Raw genomic sequence first — 15,996 nt, forward strand, 5'->3', positions numbered from 1 at the left:
CAGCGAGCGAGCAATATTGAGGTTGATTTTGATCTGTTTCATCACATGATATGTATGGGCCTAACAGCCCAATCAAATATTTCAATTATTTTTCAAATATTATCCCACCTAAACTTCTTCTGAAAAGCTCTTTCCTTTCCAAGTTGCTATAAAAATGTGTGGCAGGCACCAGAGTGCCGCGTACCTGCTGCGTCACAGCTAAGCAACCCCGCGCCAAACGTGTTTCTCTTAGACAACCAAAACCACCACCAGAGGATTCACTTGACCTCCAGTAAATGTCAACTCATCAAAAACAATAACCGTTGTCAATAGCCAGGCGAAAAAGATACATCATCCAACATGCCGACCGAAGGCGTCTACATACGTCCATCCGGGCAGAAGACCTTCATCCCGTTGGAAAACAACCCGGAAGTATTCACATCGCTCGTGCACGACCTCGGAGTATCACCCGACCTCGGATTCTACGATGTCTACAGCCTCGACGATGCCGATCTTCTTTCGTTGGTGCCACGTCCAGTTCTAGCCCTGATATTCATCACTCCTGCGCAGATGTATTTTGCCGTTCGCGAGGAAGACAAGACTGTCGTGTCACCTACACAGTTGACCTACGATAGAAGTGGTGGTGACGAACCTATCATCTGGTTTCAGCAAACAATCGGCCATTCATGCGGCCTTATGGCGTTGTTGCATTCCGTGGCCAACGGCGAGGCGAGGGAGTTTGTCCAGAAGGGGTCCTTCTTAGATGGCCTGCTGAACGAAGCCACGCCGCTCAAGCCCGTCGAGAGGGCAGCCTTGCTGTACAACAATGAAGAGCTTGAGAAGAAACACATGAAGGCTGCCAGAACTGGGAGTTCTCATCCACCTGGGGCAAACGAAGACAACCATTTCCATTTCATCTCCTTCGTCAAGGGAAAGGATGGTCATTTGTGGGAGCTGGAGGGCGCCACGGACGGCCCCGTAGACCGAGGACTGATGCGGGAAGGCGATGATGTGCTGAGTGAAGGGGCTCTGGGCCAAGCGATACGCAAGTTCTTGGTAGCTGGAAATGGGAATCCGAACTTTAGCATTGTAGCATTGGCCAAGAAGCCTGCTGAGTGAGATGTCGCGTCGTCATGAAGGAAGCCTGTATTCAGACTATACGAGAACCGACAGAGATCAGTATGCATAATAACGAAAAATAAAGATACATTGATTCCATAGGGCCGATTGAACATTCCCTAGCAAGCCAAGCAAGTCGCCATGTAGCACTGCGTATCTTATCAGATCTTGATCTCAAACAGGGCTCCTTTTAGATGCGTGGTGGGACGGGAAGCGTCGCCGAGCCTTAGTGCCGGGGTCACGCCGCCATTTCGGAACTTGAAATCCGACTTGCTCCAAACAACTTCAACTTCCCTCTTGAAGCTTATGGGCGCGACACATCGCGGCACCAGCGTCGGAGTTTGCCATCGCAATGGATAGCTCCCAGGCGCCGCTGATTTCGAACAATCGCCACGATGACGATGCGCCGTACGATGCCGTTGACGACGAGCCTAGATCCAGAGCTTCCCCAGCGAAGGCGATCGACGGCCATCCTGGCTTGTTTGTTTTGATTTTGACCTTTGCTGCGGGCATAAGCGGGCTCTTATTTGGATGTGAGTCTTTTTGGTCGTCTATGGGCTACGGGAAGCTGCTGACGATCCGGATGTTCTCTAGATGATACCGGTGTCATATCTGCCACGCTCGTCTCGATCGGAAAGGCGCTGTCGGACCGAGATCTCACTTCGATGGACAAGTCGATCATCACGTCGTCAACCTCTTTGTTTGCGCTTCTCATATCGCCGTTCTCTTCTATCATTGCCGACCGGCTAGGCCGCAAACGAGTCATTCTATACGCTGATGTTCTGTTCATCGTTGGAGCAGTTCTGCAGGCCGCCAGCTCTACTGTGTCGGTCATGGTAGTCGGTCGCTGCATTATCGGCGCTGCGGTGGGAGCAGCAAGTTTCGTGGTGCCTCTGTACATCGCTGAGATCGCGCCCTCGTCATACAGAGGCCGTCTGGTGACTATCAATGTGCTCTTCATTACGCTCGGGCAGATGGCGGCGTACATCATTGGCTGGGCGCTGTCTACATATGCGTCGAAAGAGACTGGGTGGCGATGGATGGTGGGATTGGGGGCGCTACCGGCGGGCTTGCAGGGTGCTCTTGTCGCCTTCATGCCAGAGACACCGCGCTGGCTGGTAAAGGCCGGGAGATCTGATGACGCCAAACGTGTTATTCAAAAGGTCAATGGTGTACAAGGACGATTCGATGGCACTGTAGATGCTATCATCAAGGAGATTGAGATTGAGGTCCGCGAAGAGGAAGAGGCACGGCATCTTCAAGACCGCCAGGCATCGGGCCCTTGGAAAGGACTCAGTGCATGGCACGAGCTCTTGGGTGAGGGCAAGCATCGCCGCGCACTAGCTATTGCGTGTCTCTTACAGGGACTGCAGCAGCTGTGTGGTTTTGTAAGTGCTTCTTGAGCACCCTGAGTTTACAACCTCCCTGTGACTAACATGGTATGACTGTCTAGAACTCGCTCATGTATTTCTCGGCCACTATATTCTCCATCATGGGGTTTGAGAGTCCTACATTGACATCTCTCATCGTTGCCATTACGAACTTTGTCTTTACGCTTGTTGCGCTGGGCCTCATCGACCGTATCGGCCGCCGACGGATCTTGTTATACTCGATACCTTTTATGGCTTTGGGCCTGCTATTAGCCGCAGCCGGTTTCTCATATCTATCCCTGGAACCGTCACCGGCCGCTCGAGATGAGGATGCCACGGCGCCAGCAGGCGAAGGTGAGACCAGGTCGGCCGTCGTCGTCCTCGTTAGCATTATGATTTACGTGGCATCATATGCTCTGGGCCTAGGCAACGTGCCATGGATGCAGAGCGAGCTGTTTCCTTTGTCCGTACGTTCAGTGGGCAGCGGAGTTGCGACGGCAACCAACTGGGCAGCAAACTTTGCTGTTGGCTTGACATTTTTGCCGCTGATGGATGCACTGAGTCCATCGTGGACGTTTGTCCTTTATGCGGCGGTCTGTGCCGTTGGGTATGGCCTTGTTTGGCGGATATATCCCGAGACGGCGGGCTTGAGTCTGGAGGAGGCCACAGCGTTGCTAGACAACGGATGGGGCGTGCGACGATGACTGAGCGATTGACTTGTATTTTTAATCTAATTTACTCTGACAGAGCAAGGGACATATTTCACAAACGCGGAATTAGAGCCGACTTTTGCCGACTTTTCAGGGACCGCGTTGCCATGGTAGCTGTGTAAGAGTGTCTGGGATTGTGCAAGGTATATGCAAGGTACCGCAGTCGGTGGCTGGAACCCTTCACCTGGGGGGGAGGCTCAGCACTGGAGCATTCTAGAAAACTTCCAGACGGCGCGTCCGTCGAGTAAAGAGAGGGATACATGCACACGGAATCAGTTTGATGCAACGGTTGGGTGGTGATGGAAGCTACTAAGTGGGAGACACGCGCAGATTATGAAACTAGATGAATGTCATGCAAAGGGCACATGTACTAGACTTAGTACCTGCTTGTTGTCTTATTGCGGCTTTACGGATGAGTATACGGAGTGCTAATACATTATACTGCGAAATGAGTCGGATTTATCTGTGCTGAGAAATAAGTGTCTTATCGTCAATCTCAGATGAAGCACCACGCAGAGACAATGTGGTAGATCTACACTAAATATACAAGAGTATGTAGATGCATGTAGACAGCACATGCTATTAATAGGACACAAACTCGTATCTCGCAGTGACCATCAACCACACTTTAAACTCGTGGTACATGACTCCGTTGGGCAGCTATAAATAAAAATTCACCAATTCACCCGCGCGGCGGCCAGTCACATTGAAATGCTGCCCAACGTTACTATAGCGCAGTTCAGCCACTAACAGTCTGCGGTTCCTGCGCTGGCGCTATTGATTCGTTTGATCTGCTGATGTGCAAGTTGCGCATGTCGTGCCCCCCGTCGATTGGCGGTGCATCAGGGCTGGCCAGTCACTGGGACGGGATAAAAGATAGGGGGTTGAAAGAGGAAAAAAATGAGAAACCCAGCGATAAAAAAAATAATAATCCTGGTGTGTGTGTGCGTGTGTTTTATGTCGCTTCTTCCATCTCTCAACGCTTCCATCTCAACTCAACTCATCTCATCTCATCTCATCTCTGGGCGAAGCTCACTCACTATAAGCTTCCACATCTCTCAGCACCCAGTAGTCAGCTGCATTGTTTCTTTTTCGCCTGCACAACAGAGATAACGAACCCTTGACCTCTGGAACCTTGTCTGAGACACCTTTTCTTCTTAAATCAGCAGTACTTCGTATTTCTCCTCAACGCAAACGGAGCTTTTATGAGCCTCCATCGGACCCGAAGCTTCTCCGGGCCACCTTGCAGTACACAAGACACTGGACTGAACTGGCAGAGGTATCTAGTAGAGGTAGAGGTACATGGCACGTGCAGTTCAGGTGGACGAACGGACTTGCGCTTACCACACACAGACCCCCTCTCGCTCTCTTCGCTCAACATACGAACCCGGCACACAAACCAGCCTCTCGCAGCGCCATTCCTTTTCTTCTGCTTCTCTTCTGCTGTCGTCTTTTCCTCTCCGGCCCTTGGAGTCTTTCCGCTGTGAATCCATCGCCACATCTGGCCTTTCGCTCCCGCCGCCGACTCTGTGTGTGCGCATCCCGAATACGGCCTCTTTGCTTCTGCCGTCCGCCGCTCGTTGGATGATGTGACGCTTGTTCGTTGTCGCACTTGACTGTCGCTGTCTGTGTTTATAGATTGCTTGGACGAAACAACTCAACGCCCAAACGACCGACTTAATCCGCATCTCGTCAAGCATATATATATTATATATACCATTACTCGTTTGTTCGCTCTCAGCTCCGCCACACGACGCTTTCCTCGACCCGCTAGCCAGCCACCCGTTTGGCTCCCGCGATCACGGCCCGTCGAGCGAATATCAGGGGGGAAGCCGATCTGACAAGAAACCGCAACGCTATCCTGTCTTTTGAAGGGGCCAAAAGCGAACAAGAAGAAGATTAGAAAACAGAATTTAGAAGCGAAACGATGCAGCCGCAAGCTCCTGCCGCCCAGAGGGCGTATTCGCAGCGGCGATCCCCAGGCGCGATGGATCCTGGGCCTCCGCCCAACGTTTCGGTGCGAGCCATCTCTCCTGGCATCCCGCCTGGCAACCCTCAGCGGGCGTCCAACGTTTCCATCAGATCCGCTCCGTCCAGCAGCGGTTCAAGAAGAACAACTCGCGAGGTATGTCATCCCCTTGTTTGCCCTGGTTCTGGCGCCTGGGCGTCGCAAATCCAGCGGCGCGACTCGAGCTGACCGTGCGTGCAGGGTTCATCCGGATCGGGAAGCGGCTCCAACATGCCCTTATCGCAAATCGAAAAGAGCGTCACTCACCTCCTTGTAGCCACTAAGCAGCTGCTGGAGACACTGACACAGTGGTCGCGCGGCCAAGCAACCGATGCGCAAGTCTCCGATGTCTATGTGCGATTAGGCTACGAGTTCAACATGGCTTGCCGGGCCTTTACGGCCATCAACGTCGACACCTCCGACCTCGGCAACGTCCCCGACCTACTGCGAAGCATTCTCGAGGCCTGCCTGAGCCAAGAAGCGAGCGCCGAGAGCTTGGAGAAGTATCTGCCTAGGATTCGAGATATCATCATCAACCTGCTCCACGGTTTGAAGAGGAAACAGCAGAGATTGCGCCAGAAGCAAGGGCGTGATAGGGATGGCTCCGCTGTGCCAGAGAGAACCACCAGCGTTAGTACCGTCGGAAGTGGAAGTGGCCTGGTCAATATGCTGGAAGATATGGATAGCCACCGATCGAGTTCACATCGACCAGGATCGGGTCCGCAGCAGAATGGTGGATCATCGCCCACGCGGCGCTTCAACGCTGATCGAGACCAATCTAGGGGTTCGGTCGCTTCAGAGATGTCGTCTGCTTCAAGCACCACCATGCAGAACTTTTCCGTTATCCCGCCCTACCCGACAGACGAATCGTCTCTGCCAGCAGTGCCACCGGCTCCGGAACTCAACATCGACGCTTTCCCGCCGCCGCCTCCGCCACCGCCGGATAAGACATCGAGTGCCCTGGCGGCGCTGCAAAAGGGTGGTGATTTGGAAAGAAGAGCGTCTCGAAGATATTCCCAGTACCAGATTTCAAAGCACCTTGGGGGATCCGGCAATGTCGTTCCCATGCTACCCTCGCAGACTGGGCCGACGCCGAACAGAGGAAGGAAAGAAGCGAGGGAATCTCTACGCGCCGTCCAGTCGCGCGAATCTGTTCGACATAGCCGGACTGCATCTCAGATCAAGGCTGGTTCCAGCTTCGACAACTCTCCCATTCGAGTACCTGCTCGGGTGCAAGAGGAGGCCTCGCCTAACCAGCCATCAGTCGTCGTCGAAAGCCCATCTGCGCAGACTCCAGACGACAAGTACGCTCCCAGCGCGACTCTTTCCGGTCCTCTGAACGATTCCAATCCTTTCATGGCTGAAGCTCCACGCCCGGGGTCTAAGAAGGAACAGAAAACCAAGCTAGATGATGCCCCAACATCAACCCCTCATCCCGCAGAGTCAAAGCCAAACGAGCCCTACTTCCAAGTTTCGCCTCCGCCGACGCCGACGAAGGACTTGACACTCTTCCTCCAGTACAAGTCAAAGGTTAAGAAGATTGTTCTACCCGAAGGTCGCGACGAACTTTCCATCGGGCGCCTTCAGCTGGCATTCATCGAAAAGTTCTCGTGGAACACGCAGCAGAACGGGACTGATTTACCAGAGATCTATATCCAGGATCCTGTGTCTGGTGTGCGCCACGAGCTGGAGGATTTAAGCGACATCAAGGACCGAACTGTTCTAGTGCTCAACGTGGAGCCTTTGGATGAAGTTAAACGGCACATTGATGAGGGCATGTTTGCGCTCACCAAGATAGTCCGAGAGGTGAAGCAGAATGTTGATGACCAAGCCGTCACTCTCCAGCGGGTGTCGGATCGTCAACAGGAGGCCGCCAAGGAGATGGCCCAGATTGTCTTGGAGCAAGCCCAACAGGTGGCCGTGCCGGCTGCGGACGGAACAAGGACGCTCTTGGGAGCCGGTCGAAAGCTCGACAGTGGCCAAATGGGAGAAATCCAAAGCCTGCGGCGCGACCTCGCTGTTCTCCGACAAACCTACTCGACTTTCCAGTCCGAGGTTCAGACTTCCATGTCCACCCTTCGCACCAAGGCTGCCAATGTCAAATCTTTGGCTGCCAAGGCCGCGATCCCTAGCATGGATGGAGATGCCGGTTACGCCTATGTTTCCAACGGCCGGAAGCAACTTAACGCCGACTCCGACCGATTGGTCGCCAAAGTTGACGATCTCCAAGATTTGGTGGAAGATTTGCGAAAGGATGTTGTGCACCGTGGCGTTCGACCGCTACCTCGACAGCTTGAAGGCGTTGCCAAGGATGTTACAAATCTTTCCAAGGAACTCAAGGCAATGGAAGACTACATGCACAAGGAGAAGCCAATCTGGACCAAGATTTGGGAGAAGGAGCTTGAAGACGTCTGCCAAGGTCGTGATGAGCTGCGCATTATGGAGGAGCTGCTTATCGACCTGCGCGACGACTTGGAGAAGGCATCAGAGACCTTCACACTCGTTGAGCAGGCTACAAAGGAGCAGATGAAGGACAGCGGAACCGGTCACAGTGCCAGTACTGCCCGCACCTTTTCTAAAGGCCTGAACAACCTTGGCAACAGTCTTGACCAGAACGCTGCCAAGGAAGATATGCTGGGCGAAGTTCGAGCTTTACAGCCCAATCACCAAGATCGTCTAGAGGCAATCGAGCGCGCGGAGAAGCTACGCCAGAAGCAATTGAAGAATCGTAGCGACAATGCACTTCATCGCGAGATGCACGCCTTTGTTGCCGAAGGCAAGCTGAAGAAGTCGGGAGGTTTTGAAGAAGTTGAGCGCGCTCGAATCGCCAAAGACGAGAAGATTCGACGTGAGGTCTGGGAGCGGATGAACGGCTATGTTGCTGGAGACGATGAAGAGGAAGAGGAAGAAGAGGAGGAAGAGGAAGAGGAAGAGGGCGAAGAAGAAGGAGAAGGAGAAGAGGTTGCAGAGGAGGAAATCAACGAAGACGGCAACGGTAGCCAGCCTGGCTCGCCCAAGAAGACGGATGCCGCCGCGGCAGCCAACGAATCGTGATGAGACGTTTTTACGACTCCTTGCGATATACTGAGGAAGGGAAAGGGGCTGCATACTCTCTTTTTGCCGGAGCAATTTCCTTTCGACCACATGTGGCTTTGTACATGAACAACTTGAACGTCGCCCTTCTTTTCAAGTTCACCACTCTCCGGGCTTGACCCCTTTCCTCGATCCCCCCCTTTTTTTCCTTTTCCTGTTAATGTTGATTGATATGAGGGAATCCAGTTAGACGATTGGACAAAGATATCTGTCATTATCACGACGTCTCCTTTTTTTTTCTGGGAGTATGTTGCTACATAATCCGTCTTTAGATTTACCCCTCTACTTCGCTACCGTTGATCGGGCTGGTCTGGTCTATCCTGTTTATTCGACTTTTTTTTTGTATGAGATTGATGGTAAAGAAAGTATGTGTGTTGCTTTTTTTGTGGAAGGGGGGAGAAGACTTCATTGATGGGATGGCCTTTGATTGATGGGCTGATTGACTAATTAGCTTGTGATTGAACTCATAGCGGAGGCGAATGACGGATTCTGCTTTTTTTTTTATCTATATCTTGTTTATTTATTATTATATCAGTTGGTTTTTTCTTTCTTCTTCTTTTTATTCTTTTGTGCTGCATGTAGCTTGGATTTTTTTTCGTTGTAGATTGGAAGAGATTGAAAGTTGCCCCTCGTGTTATGGCTGGTGTGGCGGGCGGTGTTGGTTTTTCTATGAAGGATTGATTAGTGGATGATATTTGAATTAAGAATATATACGCAAGCCTGAGTCCATTGCTCAAGACATATAATTGTTGATACAGTTCTAGGGCAAGTGATGCTTTTAAGAAATAATTTGTTAGAATTGAGCCGGGTGATAGCAAACATCAGTCAGACTTCCCTCTTTTCATCAACCAAGAGAAATTTTACTCCAAATTCCCTTGGAAACTATACATTGAAAATAAATAAAAGAATATAACTCCGAATCATCCCAACAATGCTAGTTTCTTCATCCTTGATATCACAGGCGGCTCCATCTTCTTGCCCTGCTCTTGCATCCACTCCTGGAACACGCCCTCACCACCCGTAGCTTTCCACTCATTCGCAACAGCAGCCTGTTGTTGGTCCTGCTGCTGCTGCTGCTGCTGCTCCGCCGACACGGCAAAGACTTCCCTCACAGCAGCCTCGCACGCCTCCGTAACATCCGCCATGAGCGTCTCCGCCGCGCGAGCTCGCTCTGCCATGCCTCTTCTCACGAGAGCAAACACCAGCCTCTCCACCTCGGACTTGGACGCCTCCACACGCTCGACCAGCCGTCGCACGCTGTTGACGAGATATTCCTCCTCGTACACGGTGCCCTTTCGCCCTCGAGCACGCTTCTTCTCCTCTCGTCTTCGGTTCTTGCTGGTAGCTCTGCTGACGCCCGTGCCGGCGGTACCAACGCTGCCTGCCTTGCCAGTATATCGCGTGAACAAACTCGCCGAAGTGCTAACGCGCGAACTCGCCACGGATACATCATCAGGGATGTCCATCCCGCCAGCACGCTCGCCTTCGTAAAAGGCAAGAGGATCTTCAGCAGCTTTGAGTCTCAGCTCAGCAACGCGAGGGACCTGTGCGCGGAGCTGAGCTTTGCAGTCGGCCAGGAACTCCGTAGTTCGACCAAGAGCCTCGGCGAGCCCAACGTCAATGGCAGACTCGAGAAGGTCGGGACGTGAGTTCTGAATGACGAGGCGGATGGCTTCGGCGAAGTGGTAGCCCCGGCAGAGGCACTTGACAGCCATCTCGAGCGAGGCAAGGTAATCGAGATGAATGGTGGCGGCGGCGGAAAAGTCCTTTGCCTCCCAGAGAGCATCTGCAAGAGCGGTAGCAAGCTCGGCTTTGTTGTCTGCGGACAGAGGGGGATCTTGTTGGTAGGCAGTGAAAAGACATTCTTGCCAACATGTGGCACCGGCTGAGCGGTAGCAGCTGGTGGCTTTGGCATAGTTCTTGATCGATTCATATGCCAGGCCTGCTTCGCGGTATTGAGACCTAGACTCTAGGTAGATGGCATAGATTTCAGTCAAGGTCTTTAAGCGCGGCGGGTCGTATCGGTAGAGTTTGAGAGAGTCTTGGTAGAGGTCGTGCTTGCTGGTGTAGTTGCACAGCTCGTCGAATGCATCCAGAGCTTGAAGATGAGCCAAGGCCTTTTGTCGACGGGAGAGATGATCGTCAATCTCGAACTTGCGACGAAGCTGGGAAAGGACATGGAGGTTCTGAATAAAGGGGAGGTATTCTCTTGGGTCTCGCTGAGACTGTTGCGCAACGAGCAAAGCGAGATCAAGATTATATAGGCCTAGGGCGTTTTCATATACCCGGTTGACGTCGACCAGGAAGCAAATGTGCTCCACTGCCTTTTCTGCAAGCTTTTCATCTTCTTGCATGAGTTCAGCAACGAGCGTCAGTCCGTCATCCATAGCAGGAGGGACCTTGCAGACGTGAGCGGAGATGATATTTTGGAGGTGAGTTGCTTTGTGAGACTGAAGGGCCTTGAGAACTGCGTCACAGATGGCATTGACCTTGGAGCCGTGAGGTTTTTGTGAAGGCAGATTTTCAGAGGGAGCATTGATGCCGTAGGACTGGGCTTTTGTCCGTTTGGTGTCTTGATACATGGTCTGCGTGACATTCTCCTCCCTGTGAAACAAAGTCAGTGACTGGCGGTAAGGAGCATTTCAATTAGAGAGCCTTGATTATCCGTACCTGAGCGATGAGAGGAAGAGATCAATGTAGGAAACCTCCTTTAGTTGGTCCAAGAAGAGTCCGACACAGGAGAGGAACTGCTCGGGCTTGTGGTCATACAGAATGTTCATATCGACTCTCTGTGATCGGCAGTATGAAAAGGCTCGAGCATAGTTCTTTTCCTCAATGAGGCTTCTAATGCCAGCAACTACCATGGCTCTGGGGAAGATGGTTTCCAGGTTGCCTCGCGGCATCTGCAGAACGATGCTCATGTTGGTTGGCATTGCGGTAACTAGACGCGAACCACGCTCCACGCTGCGACACCGCTCATCCTTTTCAGGATCATCGCCGGGAACCTCCAAATCTGATCCTAGTTAGCACGCCATCAGCCATGTTCATATCTCGCACCATTTCAGACTTACCCTCGACATCTGCCACCAGATGCACGTACTTGACGAAGTGATTGCTAGTGGTGAAGATGAGATGGTTTGGCGTAACAATGAAAGATGTGCAGTTCTTGGCCAGCAGTCTAGAGTTTGCAAAGATGTGGCCCGATCTTGAAAGACCAAAAGCCATCTCAACGTCATCATGCTTGCTGACTTCGAACCACGGAAGCTGTGTCGTGAATTGAATGGGAAGAAGGTCGTCGCCAGAAGTGGAAAGCCTATACAATTTGCCGGACTGGTCTTGGCCGTAACTTTCCGCGGTAGAATCATCGTCCCGTGTTGTGGTAGCTGCCAGGGTCAGACTGCTGTCCAGCATACTAATCTCAGCAGAGTTCCCTTCGCCAGCAGATACAACCAACTGCAGAGGGCCCAGGTCGTCTTGGTAGCCCATACAACGCAGGCTGTTGTCGGACACCCAGCAGATTCTCAGGGGCATGTGGTGCTCGGGCATATTAGGGGTATCAAAGGGCAGCTTGAGCCGCTCCACTGGCCTAGTAGATCTTCCATTCTTCAAGGGCAGTTCGTAGAGATCCACGCCTTTCTGGTGCAGGACTGCGAATGAGGAGTTTTGGTGTCCAAACGCTACATCAACAACAGAGGACTCAGCCTTGACCTCGAACAGGGCCATTGGAGGAGGCACGTTGGCAGTGCGAAAGGGGGTAATATTGACAGTCTCGCCATCGATGACAGCAACTACGCCGTTATCGTTGGGCAGCCGGCATGAGCCCCGAGATGTGTGGAAGATTTGCTCAGCCAGGATGAGGCTCCCGGCGGATGCTGCCGCAAACCGGAGCGCCTTTTCTGAATGCCACGCTAGGCAGGCAAACCCTGGCTCCATAGCAATTTCTTGCTTGAGATACCAGTGGTAGTTGCCCATGGTCCATAGCTGGATGGTATCCGTGAGAATGACGGCCAAGACCGTCGAATCTGAGTTCCACTCGAGCCGGATGCGGGCGTCACTGGCATCCAAAGCCGTTCCGTTGGGCGATCGCAGAGTGAACTGTCCATGCCGTAGGCCATTGCGCTCAAAAAATACAACGTCGACTCGATCCGCCAAGCGCTGAATACCAGCAATGAGGTTGCCGGACGGTCTCCAGCTCAGAGCGCCTTCAAACCCATCGACGGGCTCGCTAGCGCTGTCGAGCTCTCCCTCACGAGAATACACCCTAATTACTCGTCGAAAGCCCTCTTGGACCGAGTTGATGGCCACAAACGCGCCATCTCCGCGCCAGCTAATGGACACCGCTCCATCCTCGTTGGTGCTCGGAAGGCCCTGGTCGACTTTCTCAGGAATCGTGGGATCTCGGAGAGCCTTTGCGCCGCGGCCCTGGAACTGTGTTTCCTTCTTACCCCAACCAACAGACACATGCTTTGACGCCTTGAGATCTTCCTCTGTCATTGTGACTTCGGCAACGGGGTCGAAAGCGCCTCCCATGAGGACGACAGTGTCAGCCTTGGTGACCACGGCAAGCAGCTCCTCGTCCGGGGACCATCGTGCGGCCGCAATTCCGGCATCAATAGATCCCATAATCTCAATGTGAACATGGCCGGACGAAAGATCCTCCCTAACCGTAATGATATCACCGCCTTCGAGAACGAGACATGTTGTGCCACTGCCGCTCAAGTGGTGGATATTGACGATGCGGTCGACGAGGAGATCGGGGTTGGGGCTGGGCGCATCCCATCGAGTGAGTGTGCGACGGTTTCTTTGAGAACCTACATGTCAGCATTTGTTTCCCCTTGTTCTACACAGCCAGGAAGATGCGGAATTTCGTAAAGAGAGAGCAGAAGTAAGGAAGAAAAAGAAAAGAAAAGAAAAGATAAAATCGTGCCCCGCCCCCGCCTCAGTCGCAAAGCAAAGCACAAACGATGCAGCAAAAACGCACATGGAATCAGCGTCGGACAATCTGACCAGCTCAATCGTCGGGTTGTCGGCAGTCGGTCCGACGGTGCACACAATCTCGTCATTCTCGGGATCCCAGCAGGCGGCGGTGATGTCGGGATGCCGCCATCTCCCGAACCGGAGGTTGCGAAGGTTGCGCATCGTGAAGAGGCGGCTTGGAGGGGCTCACGATGCCCTTGTCGATGGGCTGATGGATGGAACGAGTGGGAAAATCGGGTGACTGGCCTCGTCCTCGTATCCTTGTTTTGTTGGTTTTACCTGTTCCACGGGTGTATTGTATTGTATTGCCCTTTTGTGAAGTCGAGCGTCGTGGATGTTGAGGCTATTGGGATTTATTTTGTTGAAGTAAAATCATTTTGGATATTTTTTTTTCCTCCACCAAGGCTGGATGACTCGCAGCCTGAAGCCGTACTTTTGGCGGCTGATCGGCGCTAGCAAGGGCCGACATTGATCAACCTTTAATTGAGCACAGTGTATGCGGAGTGATTCCACTCATTCATTATTACCGTTACTGGCACGTGAATGCATTATGCTCTATGAGATAATCAGAGTCATCCTGTAATCAACTGACGGAAGCAAAAAAAAAAAAAAAAATTCCAGATTTAGGAAGACATTGATTGACAAGCGCATGCGGGAATCTGTCGGCAAATGCTGGCGTTGATGCCGCATGCATTGCATCCATCCATCCAATGCTACCCCCGACTCCATCGCCGCCTGTAAATCAGCCAAGTTGCAGCGTCATCAGCGGCCTACAGTGCGCTGTTGCCATTGGCCTCCAGCGGCAGATGACGGCACCCAGGCGAATCACGGGCAGCCTCCAACCTCGGGAAACAAGTTCTGGTCCTGCAACCGTTGGAAGCCAAATCATATCAACCGTCTTGTTCCGCCTCCCTTTGCTCTGCTCCCTCGTCGTCCCCTCTACTAAATGCAATTCGTTAGCACTTTTATCTTTACATGTGCTGTTTAAATCTCTGAGCATTGTTAATTGATCACACTCGCAGCTGGCAACCCGTGATCCTCGGCATCTCGTCAAGCTGTCCGTCACTCGGCGGTCAAAACTGCCACCATGGACGTCTCATATGTTCCTCACGCCGAGCGCGTTCGACGCAAGAATCGATCTTCCACAAACATCAACCATCTCTCGCTGGCTCCTCTGACGACAAAGCTTCCCATCGATGACGACGAAGCCATCGTCGACGCCGCCGTGCCTCTGTCGCGCCCGAGCACCTCATATCTGCAGGGCAAGTCTGCTCCCACCACGCCTCGGCTTCTAGCCAGCTCCGCAACCAAGCCGCGGTCACGGTCGAGGTCGCAGAACCGGACACCATCCGCCTCGGGCGCCCCGATCCCCAAGAGCAAGTCGTCGTCGCACCTCACCGGCGCCAATGCGGCGAAAAGGACTGCGACCGGCACTTCGACGCCCCGCCGGCGACACGACGAGGCGACCGACGGCGATTGGCTGCTGAGGACAGGAGCATTGATGACTTTTGAGGCGAGGGAATTCAAGGGCCAGTCGTGGCTCGTCTCGCGGCAGAGCTCGACGAGCCTCACGGGCATCCGGAGCATCGAGGACGTGGCGTTTGAGGACGAGCTGGCGCGCGAAAGAGGGATGACGAGCCTACTTGCAAGCAGGCGTGGCAGCCTGGCAGACGATGACATGTCCATTTCCGTGATTGGCAGCAAGATACACAGCCGGTCTCACAGCATTCACGGCAGCCGGAGCCAACTCATGACGCCTGTAGAGCGACTGATGGATGACGGCTCATACTTCCCGAACCATGAGTCGCTCGCCGGGCCCGACTTCATCGACCTGGACGAAAGGCTAGAGGAGCTGGAGCGAGACATGGTGGAGGACGCCGAGGCCGCAGTCAAGAGGCTGATGCGGCGAAACACCCCGGGCAAGGCTGGGTGGATGACGAGCTTCATGGGGTGGAATCTCTTTTCGGTAGACGAGCAGGAGGAGACGGACGACGAGTCGGAGTATGACGAGTCGCTGGCGAATTCGCGATCGCAGGAGGACCGGAGCGCGTGGCTTCAGCGTCACGTCGAAGGGCCTCTGGACCCGGAGGACTTTGTGCCGCCTCCAACGACGGACGAGGGGAGCTGGAGCGATGCGGCATGGCTGCTCAGCGTAGCGTCAAAGGTGATATTTTGAGAATGGAGCATCTTTCTCCGGCACCAGTGGTAATGGATTCTCGCTTCAAAGCCGGCCTCATGAGCTTGCCATTCCATATTCTTTTTCCTTCTCTCTCTGTCTTTATTCCTTCAATCTAGTGTGTTAATAGCAGTGGTGGTTTTTTCCCCAGATGAATCGATCGATCGATCGAGGCTGTAAGTGGATACAAGCTGTTTGGCAGATGGAAACCAGAGCAGTCATTCTAAACCATCCATACAATCAATGTCATCCAATGTCTGCTTACCTACCAAGGTACTACAAGATTGTGCAACATCCCATTCCAACCACTCACTCTCTCTTCATGTAAAACATACAACCAACTATGTACACTGAATTAATGCACAACGCACAACATGCATAAAGAATATCCCGGCCAGCACCAGGTCAATCTCCACCGCATGTCTAGCTTTAGGCACGGCTCGTCTGTCCTCCCTGGCCACCACCATCTCCCATCCAGCTCAGCTTGTTCGGATCGAGACAACGGGCAATACAGTACAAGAACCCCCCGGGGGGGGGGGGGGGGGGGGGGGGGGGGGGGGGGGG

General features: G+C 53.0%; 4 protein-coding genes across 4 annotated transcripts; 3 read left to right on the top strand and 1 right to left on the bottom strand.

Moving 5' to 3' along the window:
- Positions 1-339: 339 nt before the first annotated feature.
- On the top strand, positions 340-3,172 carry Triagg1_10690 (uncharacterized protein; the record flags this gene model as incomplete). The annotated part of the gene is made up of 4 exons (XM_062894789.1): positions 340-1,094; positions 1,402-1,631; positions 1,693-2,486; positions 2,552-3,172. The coding sequence occupies 4 exons, from the start codon at positions 340-342 to the stop codon at positions 3,170-3,172; spliced, it is 2,400 nt and encodes a 799-aa protein (XP_062750372.1).
- Positions 3,173-5,105: 1,933 nt separating this feature from the next.
- Positions 5,106-8,240, top strand: Triagg1_10691 (uncharacterized protein; the record flags this gene model as incomplete). The annotated part of the gene is made up of 2 exons (XM_062894790.1): positions 5,106-5,303; positions 5,388-8,240. The coding sequence occupies 2 exons, from the start codon at positions 5,106-5,108 to the stop codon at positions 8,238-8,240; spliced, it is 3,051 nt and encodes a 1,016-aa protein (XP_062750373.1).
- A 959-nt stretch (positions 8,241-9,199) lies between these two features.
- On the bottom strand, positions 9,200-13,418 carry Triagg1_10692 (uncharacterized protein; the record flags this gene model as incomplete). Its single annotated transcript, XM_062894791.1, has 4 exons — positions 9,200-10,883; positions 10,950-11,292; positions 11,351-13,080; positions 13,261-13,418. The coding sequence occupies 4 exons, from the start codon at positions 13,416-13,418 to the stop codon at positions 9,200-9,202; spliced, it is 3,915 nt and encodes a 1,304-aa protein (XP_062750374.1).
- Positions 13,419-14,343: 925 nt separating this feature from the next.
- Positions 14,344-15,432, top strand: Triagg1_10693 (uncharacterized protein; the record flags this gene model as incomplete). The annotated part of the gene is made up of 1 exon (XM_062894792.1): positions 14,344-15,432. The coding sequence occupies one exon, from the start codon at positions 14,344-14,346 to the stop codon at positions 15,430-15,432; it is 1,089 nt and encodes a 362-aa protein (XP_062750375.1).
- Between the last annotated feature and the right edge of the window lie 564 nt (positions 15,433-15,996).

This window comes from Trichoderma aggressivum, assembly GCF_033847375.1.
Source record: "Trichoderma aggressivum f. europaeum strain CBS 100526 chromosome Unknown scaffold_081, whole genome shotgun sequence".
NCBI classification, from domain to species: Eukaryota; Fungi; Ascomycota; class Sordariomycetes; order Hypocreales; family Hypocreaceae; genus Trichoderma; species Trichoderma aggressivum.